At 39.6% G+C, this 17,512-nt stretch overlaps 1 protein-coding gene across 9 annotated transcripts in view; it reads right to left on the reverse strand.

Annotated features, from left to right (window-relative positions):
- The window catches only part of HERC1 (HECT and RLD domain containing E3 ubiquitin protein ligase family member 1), an 88,151-nt gene that overhangs the window by 10,052 nt on the left and 60,587 nt on the right, over positions 1-17,512 (reverse strand). For 6 of the 9 annotated variants that reach the window (XM_059857844.1, XM_059857847.1, XM_059857841.1 and 3 more), the window contains exons 42-64: positions 17,135-17,366; positions 16,292-16,416; positions 15,826-16,046; positions 14,379-14,647; positions 13,818-13,870; positions 12,380-12,580; positions 11,608-11,782; positions 11,146-11,416; positions 10,534-10,747; positions 9,623-9,879; positions 8,946-9,073; positions 7,656-7,783; positions 6,874-7,074; positions 5,929-6,059; positions 4,778-4,977; positions 4,185-4,299; positions 3,494-3,640; positions 2,873-2,974; positions 2,559-2,732; positions 1,959-2,252; positions 1,208-1,273; positions 961-1,086; positions 399-537 (exon numbers count right to left, since the gene is read on the reverse strand). In XM_059857844.1, the coding sequence (XP_059713827.1) occupies positions 399-537; positions 961-1,086; positions 1,208-1,273; positions 1,959-2,252; positions 2,559-2,732; positions 2,873-2,974; positions 3,494-3,640; positions 4,185-4,299; positions 4,778-4,977; positions 5,929-6,059; positions 6,874-7,074; positions 7,656-7,783; positions 8,946-9,073; positions 9,623-9,879; positions 10,534-10,747; positions 11,146-11,416; positions 11,608-11,782; positions 12,380-12,580; positions 13,818-13,870; positions 14,379-14,647; positions 15,826-16,046; positions 16,292-16,416; positions 17,135-17,366 (3,969 nt within the window). The remainder of the gene's footprint in view (positions 1-398; positions 538-960; positions 1,087-1,207; positions 1,274-1,958; positions 2,253-2,558; positions 2,733-2,872; positions 2,975-3,493; positions 3,641-4,184; positions 4,300-4,777; positions 4,978-5,928; positions 6,060-6,873; positions 7,075-7,655; positions 7,784-8,945; positions 9,074-9,622; positions 9,880-10,533; positions 10,748-11,145; positions 11,417-11,607; positions 11,783-12,379; positions 12,581-13,817; positions 13,871-14,378; positions 14,648-15,825; positions 16,047-16,291; positions 16,417-17,134; positions 17,367-17,512) is intronic. The other 3 variants (XM_059857846.1, XM_059857845.1, XM_059857848.1) reach the window with 3 other exon arrangements.

Raw genomic sequence — 17,512 nt, forward strand, 5'->3', positions numbered from 1 at the left:
TGGGTGCTTTGTGGCAGCCAATCAGGTCTGGGGAAAGGAACAAACCACAGTAAGGCTTCTTTTTATAGCAATTAATTTACTTTGAATTCAAACAAAATCTTTGTTTTCTTATGGAGAACTCACGCTTCTATCCTGCCATTAGTACTGAAATTAAATGTTCCTAATTTGAGCAGACAGTTTTCCCTGAAGCCTTCCTAAAATTAAAGAATTTTAACATACTGTTTAAATCTTAAGGAAATATGAAGATCTTGTTAATTTGTTCAAATTTTAAATTAGAAACTACAATATTTTGACGAGTAAATCTACAGAAGAGCATCAGAATTGTTTTGTTAGAAACAATTATACTAACTACCAAAATGCTTATTTATGCTCCATCACTGGATTCCTCTCAAATTTACCTTGCAGGGCTGAAATGACAGTTAAGACATGAAGATCATCAGAATTTCCTTGTCCCAGTCGCCCATAGCTCCCTTCACCACAAGCCAAAACTGTGCCATTGGCTTGGATGACAAAAGTACAATTCTGACCACAAACCACCTAGGTTAGAAAGACATGAAGGAATGTTAATAAAGTATATGCTAAATGAAGCAATGTTGCAATACTTGCATTACAGTGCACCATTTCCTTCTAATTTGTTTGCTTTGCAATTATATCAAGACAATATTCCATCAAGTCAATGCTATTTCAGAAAGCCTAACTGCCACAGGCATCACGTGAAAGTTGCGCAGGTATTTTAAAATCATGCTCATCTAAAATAATTCCGTGTTGTCAGATTTCAGTGGCTTCTGGGTTTGAATTTGTTAAATAATATAAGATTTCCTTTCTAGTGAAACCCATGTTTTGAGATACTTAGAGTTAATTCAAACAACAAATTGAAAACACATTTAGAGAGGGATTTTGACAAGCTGTACAAACAACAGATGGCAAATGATGAAATCGTGACTGGTTCTAAGTGATCACCTGCTGGGCCTGGGAGAACGAAGGTGCTGCCACGGGGATCATGACATTTCTGCCAGCCTCTGCCAGCTGCCCGTGCCGTCCTGCTCCCCACAGGTACACGTCACATTTGCCTCCTAAGTGCCAATCCTAGGGAAAACCATGAAAGAAGGCTTTAGAACAAGTGCACTTTCAACACCCTGCCACATTTCAAAAGAATAAAAACCCCTCCAAAACACCCCAAACCCTCCAAGCCATCTATTTTACTGACCTCTGGCCTTGATGTTGCCCAAGACATGATCTGTTCATCCATGCCATTGATCCACTTACTGTTATCCTACACAGCAAAAGCCACATTTACCATGTTCAGCACAAGAGAAGCACAGTCTTTTTCAGTTATACAATATATATTTTCCTAAGAACAATATTTAAATCATTCTAAACAAAAATGCATGCAGACTAGCATGACATGTTATCCAATGACACTGTTATCCACGACTTGCAATGCAAATCAATGAAAGAAAAACTAAATTAATGATGAAGTTATCTTTTTCTACTTACCGATGCATAGGGCTTTTTGAAGTTTCAATTGCAAACACTAGCTTGAAATGTTATAAACTTGCTTATAAAAAAATTAATAATAAAAAATTTCTGGTTTGGTTTATATAACAAGTCATGAAGAAAATTGACACTAGCAAAATAATTCAGTGTGAGAATGTGACAAAATGTTACTCTTAAAATAGCACTATAAAGCTCTACATTTCTTCCTATCACACATGAAAATTACTGTCATAGTTTTGGGTTGTTTTGTATTTTACTGTGCAACTGACTTGCACTCATTACACACACAAACACACAGAGCAATCTTAACAGTATATTCTAACCAGTTGATTAAAAAATAAACTTATTGCTGGTGCTTATGTTACTAAATATAAGTGTTTACAGTTCAAAGATTTCACTGCATCATACTGTGTGCTCAGTAACAACACACTTGGCTGTTAAGACAAGACATCAACTTTTACCATCAGGAGAGTAAGCTCATCCTCTGGAACAGGCTCCAGGTCTGGGACAGTGAAGGACTCTGGGAACTGAGCTCCCTTGGCCAGGGCTTCAGCAGCTTTTATGGTAGTGGAGAAGCACTCGAGCCAGGCCCATTCCGTGGGGTTCCAGGCAGAGGGGTCAGGTAGGCAGCTCTGGTGGTGAGGGGGCACTGGGGGGGTGCAGAGCAGCTGGTCCAGGTGCAGCCCCACGGCCAGGGATGCCAAGCATTGCATGTAGGGGCTGTGAACCAGCTGGTCCCCACACACTACGTGGGGCTGCAGGGCGGCAGGGAGGAAAAGGGAACACCCAGTTAGAAACATACACCAATCACTTCAAAATACAAGTCCTTAAAAGCTAGTCCTGTAGAACAGTACCTTCCTCCAATGCTTAAATAAAGTTTTTCTAATATTTTAAATATTTTCAAATTAGGAGACTACTAGCTTTGAAAATAGTGAAAGATATTTCAAGTAGAATGTAGGAAAGTCTTCTGGGTTCTCTGGTGAAAGACTGAAAGCAGCTGAGATCTGAACAGTGAACTCGTGTCAGCCATGACTGCTAATAAATATTTGTGCTTCTCCTACCTTCTCATAGGTGTACTGCTCCTGCAACATCACGGGCAGGCGCTCCAGGAATGCGCGCATGCACGGGGCCATGTTCAAGCCCAGAACTCCCTGCTGCTTCAGTGCAGTCCTGCACGTTGCCAGCACGTGATTGGAAGAGATCCACTCTGAAGTGCAGTTCACCACCAACACGTCCTGTTCAACAGCAGTCATGTTAGTCACATTAGAAATAAAAATTCACTCAGCAGGATCATTCAGCTCCACTGATTTATTACCAACCATCTTGGTTTCCATAGGGGCCAGAAAACACACAAGTTCAAACATTTCTGTCTCACCTTTGATCTGTTAGAGCAGGCAGCAACTCCAACCTCAGGGATCCACACGGCAGTCTGGATAGCTCCAGACCCTATCACAACACTCTGCAATACTGAACCGTCCTAGGGAGAGAAGGGCTTGGAGTCAGGGGCAAAAAGAGCTACAGTTCTGTTCAAGTGCATACACATTCCTAAGGGATGATACTCTCACAAGCTTTCAATTACTACCTAAAAACTGAACTGCTTAACCTAAAAGCAGAAACCCTCATTTTCATCATATTAAGGAGATAATATAACTAAGGATTTAAAAGTGTTTGATAACCCACATTATCCAGCTCTTTAAATTAGAGTCCTCAACATAAGAGAATATTGTTCTAAACTATAACAAAAGCAGCTGGTTCTGCAAAGCCTAACTAACATGACCAACGCTACAGAATCAATCAATACTGAACCATAAAGTACTTCAATGCTAAGTACAATTTCAATTTATATTTTATTATTTATGATGTTATCACACTATTTTACACCGCATTTTCTCTAATGTATCTAACATGTGGGGAGTTGGAAGTTGGTTTGATACCTTGACCAGTTCACATACTCTAACTAAGAACGAGAATCAAGCCACACCAAAGATGATCTTACCCGTAAAGACCAGATATTCATGAGGCCACCAAGGCCCCCAGACACCAATGCCAGCCCATCAGGACTAAAAGCAACAGTGCGGACAGGAGTGATGTGTCCTCTCAGCTGGAACACACACTTCACTTCCACTGCTTTCCTGTATCCATCCTGCAAGCAATCACACATTTATGGAACGCTGCACTGCTTCCAGGAAATGGAGTAGCATGACATGTCTGTATTCTGCAACATATACTAATCGTACACACACAGAGCAAAGTTCCACTAATAACTTAAAAACACCCAGGCCCATGACAATATTTTATAGATAACTTGATCACATTATCAGCTTTCTTCCCCTTACAAAAAGCCATCAACATCAAAGACCACATTACAATTTATGTAGGGTGAAAATAATCTTCACTCTTTATCTACAAAAAACTTTTAACTCTCACTAAATTTTAGGATAAACTGATCAACTTTTAAAGGAAAGAAAACAAACCAAAATATAATCTTCAGCCTTAATCGTAAATAAATGTTTCAATTTCCTGTTCTGAAACTGCCTACACATACACAAATGCAGCGTAAACTTTTTTTACCAGATTTCCTCTCTCAGGAAACTTTGAGATTCAAGTAACTCATTCGTATTCTTCTCCTCTTTCAACTTCACAACAAGCAAAGAGAATTTCTTACACACCAAGTTTTGTCCTTTTACCTTGGCGCTTGTTTCTTGCTCCCACCATCCTTCTGAGCAAGCTGAGCTGGACTGCAATGTGATTATTATGTCCTGGGGAACAGTCCAGACACACACCAAACCATTGTGGCATCCCCTAAAGCATGTCGAGTGACATTAGAAAAACAAAGTAAAAATATTAACTAACAAAATATCAGGTGTCTGGTACGAACTCACAGACTAGTAGTCTTCACGACCTTCCTATACAACCACATTGCATCAATCAATCTAAAGTAGAAGGGCCTGTTCCCAATGGGTAAATGCATTTTTCCTATTCCTCACACACAGTAGCTTTTCCATTTCTACTAAAAGTTTTTCTCAGAAAAAAAATTTGGATGAACCAAAAAAAATCCAAGCAGGACTAGCACCATAGGTCATGGAGAAAACAGCTGGTAACACAACCTCGGTCCCTCTTTCTGTCTGAATTCAAGAACTTCATGAATCTCATGACAAGTAACTTACTGAAAGAATATGTTTTTTAAAAAAACAAACCCTTTTATTTGCTACTGACACTACAGACTGGTCGAAAACTCCAGCAAAAGACCTACAGAAACAACAACAAAGCAATGACTCACGTAGCTAACAGGAGCTGGGCCTTGGGTCCTTTCCCTGGCAGAGCACACCAAGCAATGCCATTCACCAGGGCAGGGTGGGACAGGGAGTGCAGGCGCCTCCAGCACCCTCCCAGACACCCCCAGAGCTTCACTGTTTCCTCTTTGGCACAGGTCAGTAGAATCTTCCCAGTTGGATCCCACTTCATACTAACAACCGTGTCCTGTTGGATTTTAAAAAATGAAAAGTTGCTATGAAGTAATACAATAATGAGGAGGAAATTTAACTCTCAGAGCTAATGCAACTTGGAATTACTAATAACAAAAGTACTTTCTTCTCATCTAAATCACAGATAGCGTTTTGCAATTATAAAGTCATAATGTTGCATTTCAGAACTATCAAATTAAAAAGACTTCAAAATGTTTGCTGAAAGAAACTAAATGGGAAACATAGAAAAAGATGTTTTCTTTTTACTGCAAACCCTTCTTGATTATTTTTCCCCAGAAATAGCTTTGAGTCTGAGGTAGGAAAGGAAGACAGCCCATAGCAAGAAGGCAAGTACAGATTTATTGCCACAGTGTGGGACTGCCCTGCTTCACACAACCAGAGCAGCTCTTGGAAGCAATCAAGATGCTCTCACTACACCTAAATTTGAGGAATTCTGCTCTTAGCCTAACAAATCATTAATGGACTATTAATGACTCATTATTACATTCTGGCTAAGCAGAGGTTCTAAACCTTTGCAACTGCATATTTAGAAAAACACCTTTTGCTTTGCACAGGAAGCTAAACAAAAACATGTGACATAATCAAAATTAAAATTTATTATGAATACTCTTAGCAAGTAAAACAATTAGTCCTTTAAGCCCAGTCAATGCACAGCTGTGTGCTTAATTCACTTCCATCACTGTATGTACATACACTTCACAGTGTCTGATAGCAAAGAGGGAATCAACTTTATCTTTCCTTTTCTTTTTTTAAATTTGGTAGACTGTTTCTTTAGAGTACATTATGTTAATACGTGTATCGGAAATAGATGCGAATTTTTAAAGTAACATTCACTTGTCTTTATAAATAGCTTTCAAATAGAGAGAACAGCTTAAACAGATTTTACCTACAAATAAAATTTTTACCTACAAAAAGTCTACATTAGTTTAAGAAAGACCAGCTCTACCTTATGAGCATCAATGAGAACGACTCCTCCTTTCTCAGTTGGTTCCTTTGCTCCTAGGAGCAATTTTCCATCTGAATAGCCAACAGCAAATGGTCTGTCTTCACTGAACCAGGCCAGGCATGTGACAGACACTGCATGAACAGGCAACACAAACACTCATTGAACTAAACTGAACTTCATCCTAACCAAAGAGGTTTCTGCAGTGCAGCTGTCTAAACTATGAAGTGCATAACAATGTCCACCATCACCAAGGTCTCTTAACATATTCTGGTCTGAAAATTTTCCTGAACTCATATAAGATAAAACTGAGTGTCACTAATGACAGCTGTTGAGATTATTTTGCACTAGTTTTCTCATTCTTCTTTTCAAGAAAATAACTGAATTTATACCCCTAGTATAGTGAAAAGAACTATACCAGGCGAAAGAAAAAGGGTAGATTGAATCTTATACACGTATCTGAGATAGGCTTCTAAAAATGCTCTGAAAACAACTTGCCTCCCCTAGCAAGTAGATATTGCTTCACTTGATTCTGCCAAAAAATATCTGTAAGGCTTCTTGAAGAAGCCAGATGCAAAACCACACAATACTACCAAAAATCTGCTACTTGATGTCCTTTGGGACTGAAGCTATAAAGGAAAAATGGCAATCACTGAGGTATTCAAATGACACTGTGCAGGCCATCTGCAGACAGAGCAGACACTGCAGGAGATCGCTACTGCTGGTCCACAAGGGCAAGGAATGGCAGGACGTTACCAGATTACTACCCACTGTTTGCCTCTGCTGTGGGGGAATCAGGGTGCAGATAAAGATCCCACAGACTTTTCTCCTCCCATGAACCAGAAATCATATCCCATGAACAATAACCAAAAATTATTATATACTTCCTTAATAAAAAGTGGGAGTGTGTTCACAATTTTAATTTCAAATACTGATGCAGTCTCTTACCATCCTTTCTGTAGCAGTGTTCCAGTTCCAGACGGTGCATGGCTGAAATATCCACAACTTCAATAAGAGCCAGAGATCCATCCATGCGCCCAATTAACAACAATTCTGGAGCATCTCCTGTCCATGCTGCAGCTGGCCCTTCTTCTGGCCAGGCTAGAGCTGATACCCAGTGAGACTGAAGATCTAATAAGCCTTTTCCTCCTAGGAGATCAAAAAGTCTGTTAAAACTACTTCATCGTCATAAAGAAAACAATACTTTCCACGGGAAAGTTTTTTTTTATCCATGGGAAAAAAAAAATCAAGAGATCTTATTGAGAGCTAGGACATACTACAAACTCACCATAGTTACAAGAATACAAAGCAATGGTTCACTAATCTATGCAGACACAAAATCTAGGCAACAAATCTCACGTATCATTCAATTTAGGCAGTTCTGTTAAGGAAGGAAGCTGAATTCTTCAGTACCCAGAACATTTATACTTTCCTTGGGTACTATCTATTACCACATGCACAGTAACTGGTGACTTTTTTAAGTGCAAAGCAACAGAATGAAGTTTACAAATTACAGGGATTAAAAGTCTTCCTCTCGAAGATGTGTATCACATATCCAGTTGGGGCTAGCGCCTTTCTCAAATTAAACATGTTCACAAGATACTGTGGGAGATGGTAGCATTTAATCTGGACAGTTAAACACTGGGGTAAACAAACATGCAGTGACTTGGCAGCTCCCCATATTTCTATATGCTGGACCAGGAATCACCCACAGGCAACTCAGGACATACCATTGACTTGCCAGATGTTCACCATCTTTTCTGTAGCTCCAGCCAGGTACTTGCCACTGATGCTCCAACAGACAAGAGATAAACTAAGGTCACTGGGTGACCCCAGCCCTTCTTCAGAGTCACCCTCTCTGTAACAGAATAAAAGAATGAAATAAGGAAGGCATTTCCTTTAAGCAGACAGGAAAACCTAGAACTCATAAAATATCTGCACAAGAACCTCAAGTCCTGCCATCGCAGCAGATTTACATAACGTTTTTCTGCTCAGAGTACTACATTCCCTCTAAAACCACTCCAAATTACAGAATGAGATACTACTTATTTCCCAGAAATTTCAAATTAGGTTTTGAATAGAAACTCTTTACCTTGACCTAGTTAATCTCAAATTTAACATCTTCAGTGAAGGCAAAATGTTGTGGGAAATCATAAAATGAAACAACAGCATGGACAAGAAATAAAAGAGGCACATCTTACTATCAATTCTGCTTCAAAGTCTTCCTCCTGTTACAATCTTGTTACACTATTCTAAAATTCCATTTTAAAGTCTGCTTTGCCTAACTTTAACAGGGCCACAGATACCTTTAATTGCCCACATTTTTTTACTGCTTTTAGTACCAGAACAATGAAGGATACAAGACTGTTATATCATTCTGGTTGTTTCTTTTAAGGCCACATCTAACACCAGCAAGCAAACAAGAACTAAGCCAACCACTAAGAAATTGTCACAAAACAACCTAGTAGTTCACTACTGTTCCTTCATTCTTCCAAGTTCAACTATGTTTCACTAAAGAATTAGATTTTAATCCTTCCTTTTGCTTTCTTCTTTTCTGGACACACCCAAATGACAAAAAAGTACTTCCAAGATGCTCATGTAGAATTACACTTAGTTCCTGTATCTCACTGGTCAGAGTTCTTTTTTCATACTTGAATCAATGACTTGCAATAATCATGTTATATGCTGGAGCTGTCCACTGGAACCAACTGAAGAGATATTCACTTTTCTGCTACATGACAGTCCCATATCATTTTTATTTTACCTATGTCTTCTTATAGCAATTAATTAAGGATGTTTTTAAACAGCATTGACATGATCTTTTTATAGAGACTCTTACCAGGTTGACATTTAGTTCTGTTTTCAGTTTTAACCTATTTATTTTGCATGCCATAAACACAGCAACAGAAAACAAATGAGAGATTTTAAGAGCAGGAGATAATGATAACAGCCAATCCTGCAGTATTTTACACAATTACAGCTTAAATTAAATATCTGGCTGTTGTAAAGGATCAACTTACAGCTTGTTGAGCACACAGGTCTGTTGCAATGAATATTGCTTCTTTGTCACATTCCACACTCTGATGGTGCCATCATTCCCACTTGTTGCCAAAAGTCCCTTTTTATTGCACCAAACACATGTCATGACCTACAAATACCAAAATAACCGTGGCAAAACTGGAATTTACAACTTGGGTATGTTTGCTCACTAATATTAAGCAAACACTAACAAGTAAGACAGCGACTGAAACACCCTGTAACAATCAAACTAGACTTTTTTTTCTACTTTTACAGCAGTATTTACTGCAATTAAGCAGGCTTGATAAGGAAGCCACACTTCATACAGCCCCATGCTCCACTGGCCGCTATTGCACAGAATACTGCACAAATATGTTAACTATTATGACAGAAAAATTAATGCAAATTAAGATTTAAGGAAATATTCAGAGTGATTCTGCTGACTTTATGTATCATGACAACATTTTCATGACCCTCTTAACTGAAGCCTCAAAGAAGCTGAACATTTTTGTGCATCACAGGTGCAACAACTCAGATCAAGCAACAGCTTTATCTCCAAAAAATTACTTCCTGAGGGCAATACTTTCAGTCAGCGTAACTGTAAAACGATACTATCTTCCTTTTCCTGTGCTCTGCCGAAGAGAGCAGGGAGCGGGTGCAGTGAGGGAGCCACGCCTACCCTGTTCTGGTGAGCCTCGAGCTTGATGAAGGAGCACTTGCGCAGGTCTCCGCCCATGTCGGCGAGGGTCTGTGGCACGCTCTGGTTGTCGCGGTCGTGCGCGGCCAGCGTGCGCACCAGCTGCTGCGCTGCCCACTGCCGGTGCTGCGAGGACAGGCGCGACGACAGGCAGCACGCGGCCAGCGCGTTCGCCAGCTCCAGAGGGCCTACAGCAGAGGGATCATAGCAAGGGTGGGCATACAAATGGGCAATTAAACCTGCTTAGACAAAACAGTGAGATGATGCCTGCATGAGTGAACGCAGCAACAGCCAGCATTTCCAGAAAGAGATTAACAAACATCTTAACACAACAGAATTCTAAACAGTCTTATGCCCATGACATGAAAATGGTTGGTCAAAGAGCGAGTGCTTTCTAAACAGGAAAAGCCTCCTCTGACAGAGACCTGCCACTGTCACTGCCCTGTCCTTCCCTCTCTACCCCAGCACCAGCCGGGGAGGGAAGGTGGGGGGGTGGCACAGCCGTTTCTTTGTGGCTCCCTGACCTCTCAGAGGACAGGCAACACAAATTTCTGCCTCAGACACAGGACAGCACTTGGGTAGTAGTAATCTGCTGCTACCTTCCTTAATTTCATCAAGGTGGCATAACCAGGCTCAATGTCTCAGTTCTATGGCTCTGAATACACACAAGTTCAAACTATATTTTGCAGGGGTGAAAATGCAATTACAGAATAAGACCATATTTCTAAGTAAAATGTGTATCATAAACCATAACATTCCTTTGATCAAAGCAAGTTTTGTCCATTTTTTAAAGTGTATCTCTTTATACATTATTCTAGCAAGTGTCTCCCTTACATATAAATGAAGAATTGAAGATCTAATGACTAAAATTTAAAAACAAAGCTGTATCATACCTTTCTTTTCAATTTCAGCTTTATCATAGTTTGGCCTCAGTTTGGCCCCTTTGTCGGCCAACAATGCTACTAGTGCTTGAGTAACCACAAAATTTGGAGATGTGACAAGTTTGTTTTCTTCTGCAATTCCTCTTAAAAAACTCGGTAAAAATTTTCTCTGAATTGGATCATCGACTGTTGTCAAGTTCACACCAGTTGCTGCAGAAATCAAATTCTGAAAAGAAATAATTGATGATAAATAATCAGAACAAACAGAGCTGTCAAATTTAGAAACATTTCCAGTTGCATAAATTGCACTTAGTTTTACAGTTTTTTCTTTTATTTTTCTTTTATTTTTCTGTTCTCTGCATAGAATTAACTCAATTAAAAAACAAAACCTTAACAGAAAACCCTAGGAACAGAAAAAGCACATTCATTTTCCCCACTTGAAAAGAGTACTCAGCAGATGCATACAGTTACTTCACTTTTACCAACCATCAAACATAGCCCTGTGCAAAGCGATAAAAAAGGACTCTAAGTTAGAGATCCTCAAAGTGAGAGCACTCTCACCTCAGCTGAGAAAGTAAAAGCACAAGTAATTGCAGCAGTCTCAAGGAAGTACTGAAGTCCTACCTGTGTACATAACTGCACCAGCAGCTTTGCAGCACTGGGAGTGTTTGATGCCAAGCAGCCAACTGCAGTGCTCAGGTAGGCAAGGCAAGAGATGGGCTTGCTAGTTTTGCTGTGGATGCCCCTGGATCTCTCTGTGGAACTGGACACTGTGGATGGGCTTGTGGACAGGCCTGCCCTTCCCGCTGCCGCCAGGCACATCAAACGAACCAAAGTGCGGATGTCTGTCAATCCCAGGGACTCAAGGCCAGCTGCCAGGCTACAACTGGAACCACTGTGGAAACGGATATAAAACCCTTGGTTCAAAAGAATAAAGTCAACAGAACTTTTTCTCTTAGCACTATTATGTAAGTACAGACACGAGAACTGCTTTCCCAGTTAGTTGGAAATTGCATCGTTATCGAACAGAACTAGGTAACTGGTTACAAAAGGAAAGGTGGAAGTGTTGCCAAAGATGCCACGAACCTGACAGACAGAAGTGAGAGTGCTCTCATAACCATTGTTCTTGCCAGGAGCACTTGGGCAGCAGCTGTCACTCTTCTGAGAGCCATGACACGGTCATGTGGATTTACCAGGGCAGCTGCTTGCTCTCCTAAGGTTATCCTGCCAGAAGAACTTTTTTCTATTGAGCCATGACAGCCTTGGAAATAATGATGATTTGCATTAGTGTTTAAAGAAAAACAAAACATATCATATATAGCAATAAGCACAGAAGCAAAGTTGCCCTAAGCTACTCATTTTTTCAGTATTTCATACATAAAGAACTCCAATAATAATAACCGAGAGGAAAATACACTCCCTAATTTATTTATTCCTTATTTTCAAAGAGACATGAACACAATCTGACACAATCTTAATTCCTCTGATTCCCTCTTCCATCAGAGGGGACTATTCTTATGTCCCAAATTAAATCCATTCATTGGGTTCTGCAAAACATGTTACTGGCACCTACTGTTTGACTACGGTAACAAGTTTCATTGGCAAATTCAACCCTTCTGTCAATTCACAATGCCTCACACTCCTCTCTCTAATTTCCCTATAATAAAAGGACAATTCAGAGCTGGTCTCCACTTCCTCATGGAAGCAGGCAGGAAATACTGTCAGGATGCACCTGCCCTGCCTCTAGAAAAACCCCACTAAAAAGGAGAGGAGGTGGTGATAGTTGTTATCATTATTGTTGTGGCTGCTGCTGTTATTATTATCATTCTTTCTTTAAATGAAATGATTTCAAATGTACCTATTTGCATCAGTGTTTCTTCCATACTGTTGGTGGCTGTCACCATTGCAACTGAAGCACCCAGAGGGTCACTGTCAGGAAACTGAACAGGTTCAGGTACAATGCGTCGATCATTTAACCCAAGAGGCCCAGCCAACAGTTCAAACTCCTCCTCTCCTGTCAGCTTTTCATCTTCATCCACATCTAACATGTCCCAGTCTTCTAGAATTGGAGAAATATAATTAGATTTGGTTACAAAAGCTCAAATATTAAATAATTTCAATTAATTAAAAAACCCCAAACAGTAGATGGTATGAAATGTGTATTGTAATCTACAGCACAGCGGAATTAAAAACTCAGCTTCTGATGTTGACATAGACACAGCAAAGTAAATCAGAAAAACAAAATACTGTTCTTGGCCCTCTCTGTTCAACTTAACCATCATACTGCACAAAAGTTTTATGGAAGATTCTCTGAAGTATCAAACTAGTTACTCTTTAAAAACACAGACATTAGGGGTCATCACATACAACACAACACAAGACAGCTCCAAAACCTAGGGTAAAGTGAAAAGTGCAGGTGTTCAGTTATGCTTTAAATCATGGTAACAAGTCTGTATTTCAAAGGACTGAATGGTAAAGACAGATGTTAGAAATTCCTGGTCTTCATGTTTATCAAAAAAGCATACATTAGCTCATGGGTTAAAACACCCAGGTTTTTGCTTTTCATCCCAGAGAATTAAAAAAAACCCCACCAACAAAAAAAACCCACTTAAATTGCAATTCAGTGAGACACTTCCTTCACTTGCCAGCCATCTACACACAAGTCAGCTTATATTTACTCATCTTTCTGCTCTCACTCCACTCACAGTAGAATCAAAACACCTTTGATCTACAGCAGACAGACCTGCCCTAAGTACTGCAGCACTCATTTAGTCTCAAATAGACAAATGTGGTAAATCCCACAGATGTGATCACAGGAGCTACAGAATGGATCAGAATCACAGAACCAACTGGGAAAGGTTTTCTACACACATCAGAAATAATCTGTTTAAAGTGAAAGCCACCCTGAGGATGCTCTCAGCTTGAACAAAGGGAGAAAAATTAATAACAAGACTAAAGGCAGACTTTTGGGATGCTAAGTTACACTAATTAATTTCTCCAACAAAGGCAGCTGAAGAAAGATATTTGAACATAAGAATTTGCATGTGCAGTTCTGGATGTAGCATCTCCTCACAAGACCTTATCAACCCCAAGTTAGGTGCTTACCCTTTCAGCTGCTTACAGTGGAAAGACAGAGGAAAGAATTCATTGATTTTGTTTTCTGATTTGAACTAAATAAATCCCCAAAAGTAAAATACTGTATCTAACTGGAAGAGATTTTAAAATATACCTTCAGGTTTATTTGCATGAAAGTACCTCTTAGAAAATACAAAATCCTATGCAACTTAAAAACATACCTTCATAGACACTGTCTTGTTTACCTATTAGATCAGGAGCCTGGCCTTTGTACCTGTATGAACAAATGAAAAAGAAAGTCACTGAGTGGCTCTAATATTTTATAAATATGCAAAAAATTTTTAAATTTGGTTCCCTTTTTAGTCTAACTTTACTGTTAGGTCTACATATATTTATGAATGATTCCAGAAAAGCCTAGTAACAGAGAAACAGATAAAATGGCTTCTGAAAGTGTCTGTGGAACACACTTTGCAGTACTACTGTATAAAAAGTCCATAGAAAAAAATACTGGAATTGTCAGACAAAATTGATTAAGAGCTTTCAAAAGTCACTAAGAAGGAGGCAACATCCCAAGAAATTATTCCTTGTTCTTAATTTAGAAACCGGAAATATCATAGCAACCTTTTTATCCTAAACATGCATTTGTCAAATACAGAGAAATATTTTAAGTATCAGAAAATCCTGCTAGGAATTCTTCTCTCTTAAATCAAATGCCTAAAATGCTGATGGCTGGTAACCATGTTTAGTTTCCTTTCTTTATCCACTGTCTCCTATTTCTGTACCTTTCTGAGGCCGATATCTTAGATTTGCTCTTGAGGGCCAGGTATTTCTCTCTGCAGATCCCACACAGGAGGTAGTAGGGGTTCCCACTGCCACACTCCCCCCCAAACCAGCCGTCCACGTAGGAGCCGTTGCTGCGGTAGCCCTGGCGGTTGGCGCTGCGCCCACAGCCAGGGTGGTTCCGTTTCATGTGCTGGTTGAAGCTGACCACGCTGGATTCACAAAGCTCACAAACCACCACTTCTTCTCTATCTTCAGATTCACAGACGTGCTGCAGAGCAAGATTTTCACACGTTATTTGTACAGAGTAAGTGTCTGCACCTTAGATATAAAACATGCCAGTATCCTTAGGTGGGTGTACCTGCACATTTCTGTCACTGAGTCATATTTATATGGTTGACTTGTACAACAGTAAAGCAGAAACATACAATTTATGACATAATGAAGACCATCCCAGAACAGGGAAAACATTTGGAAGTAAAGCTTCAGAGGAGCTAATTTCCTATTTCATGTTAGATTGACTCAAGAATTCCTGACAGTGTAACTTTTTATTTGTAACACTGTCTCATTCAACACTGTCTGTATCTGGTTCTCCTCAGAAGTCGTATGAAACTAGAGCTAACAAGGAAAAGAATCCTTTTTGCTTTCAGACAACCAGATTTTACATTTACTGGGCAACAAAAATTACCATTTGTGTCAGCAAATATCAAGGTTTTATCTCAATGTGAAGTCCATTTTTCATAATTACACTTCTGTCCTAAGTCAATAATTTCACTGAGATGTTTCAGTGACACAAGTGCTCTGAAAAATTCAATATGCATCCTGCAACTTGCTTCCATACCAAAGCTAGGTAGCATCATAACTAGGAGATGAAAAGCTGAGTCTTACGGGTTGATTGTCTAGTCTGACAGGGATAATCCAAAGATTACCAAAGTGCTGTTATTATCTTTGTTTTCCAACTCAATAGTTTATTTAGTGCTCTACAGAAAAATTCAGCAAGGACTGTCACCACATCCTTCCCAGAGAATGGACTACATGACACAAGAAAAACTGACTGAAGTGCAAATTATGTTGCTAGAGATTAGATACTATTAGCAGTAGCAGGAGAAGAAACATTTATAACCTGCTTGTTATCTCACACAACTAAACCATCTAGGAACACCTACTTGATTTCTTATTGGTATTATTAGAACAACTATATGAGTTCTGTTCTAAACTTTCAGGGGAGGGAGAAGAAAACTAAATGTGGAAATGCAGAGCAAGAAACACAAGAAATCACTATTCTTAATCTAGAAATGATGCTACAGAATACAAGACAATTTTAAGCACTGCTGGCACTTAGTAAGATACTTTCAAAGAGGCTCTAAACACACATGTTGCTTTAAACTTGAAGATACAAGCATGCAAAAAGCAGTAAGTTAAAGCAGCCCCTGCTGCAGTCACACACACCCAGGTAGGCCAATCCAGTACCTCTGGGATCCACATTCCCAGAATATCATTATCACTAGCCAGGTCTTGCCCAAACATAGCTTCCATGGCTTCATCATCAAGGTCAATCTCCAACTCCTCATCCAAGTTGAAGTCATACAGTGCCCCTGGATCTTGCTGCAAGGAGATCCCTTCCCTGCGGCTCTGGTTCCTGTGGGCCTGCACTGAGCGGTACAATCCCGCTCAAGGTGGGAAAAGAGAGAAACAGGAAAGCAGGACTTTTATTTTCCATGGCAGAGAGCTGGCCATACTTTCAATTTCTTTTTTAACTCCTCTGCTGAAAAATCTACTTATCACCACATAAAACTCTTAAATATACATTGGCACACATACGAGAAGGAGTTTTCTAAATGTCATGCAAAGTCCACTCCCCTTCCTATTCATTTCCTGGATAAGCAAAGCCCTTGGAATTCTTTCAGTCCCTTACCAGCACGTGCCAGCAACGTTCGGGCAGCTAAATCAAATTTGTGCCTCCGTGTGACAGCTGACCGACTTCGAGAGGGAGGGCCACTCGCTGCAGCTGCATTATCCACATGATCCAGATTATCAGGGCTACAGGAATTTGGAATTTACACGTCAATTAAACCAAGTTTTAAACAACCACATACAGTAACTATGTCATATTTATTAGCAATTTTCCTTTCTTTAACAGAAGAAAAAAATGGAATTCAAGAATCTTCAGTTTCAAGGAGCACGTATATACTGTTTTGACTGTAAGAGTTACCTCAAACAAATCAGATGCAGCAAAGTCAACACCTATTTGATCTTCCAGAGGGCCTAACCACAGCAGAAATTTTGAGAGAGCACTCATTCTACACTATGTTAATTAGTAGCTTGAATAGTTAATTAATCAGCTTGAATTAGTTTTTTCTCCTCTTTTGAAGAAATAAAATCATCTCTGTTGTTGCTGAGTCAATTTGCCCTTGGCCTAACAAGTGAATTTGGCAAAACATGAATTTAATGGAATTTTGCTTTATTACTTGGTCTTTTAGCTAAAATACAACTATACTATCAGCCCTCATTTTTTTTCCATTCTTTTCTTTTTTTGTTATGAAGAAAACATGTTCAGTTACATTCTTCCCCAGTTCTGCATGCAAACAATACAGGAAAATAAATCTATCATGTACACCTAATTTAATTTGCTTCTGCTCATGCTGTAATAAAATTCAAAAGCTGCATTACAAAGTAACTCTCCGTCAGCAACAATGAATTTGTGAGATTTCCAGTTTCAGGAAACAGATTACAAGCAATTATGAGAAAATTCTTCTACCTCTCACTAAAGCCTTCCTCCATTTCAGGGGCATCAGCAGAAGGGATATCACCTGGAGACTGCAAATAGCAATGATCCCCAGATTTCCCACCGCTGCCAGAGACGATTGCTCCATGCCGTGACTCTACAGTCCCCTCTGACTGAGGCTCCTCATCATCTTCATTTCCAGGGTGCTCGATCATCCACATGGCCAGCACTGTGATGTTCTGTGCATCTGCTTCTCCTCTGGCACCTGAAAGCAGGAAAACCACACTTTGGAACTGTATTTTACCACTGATGGCTACAAAAAAAGCAATCTGTTTTTCCACAGAAATGGTTATAAAATTTAAAATTTAAGTATTTTACTGGAAAACAAGTGTTTCACGTGTATCAAGTTAA

Source organism: Haemorhous mexicanus, chromosome 13 (assembly GCF_027477595.1).
Source record: "Haemorhous mexicanus isolate bHaeMex1 chromosome 13, bHaeMex1.pri, whole genome shotgun sequence".
Taxonomy (NCBI): Eukaryota; Metazoa; Chordata; class Aves; order Passeriformes; family Fringillidae; genus Haemorhous; species Haemorhous mexicanus.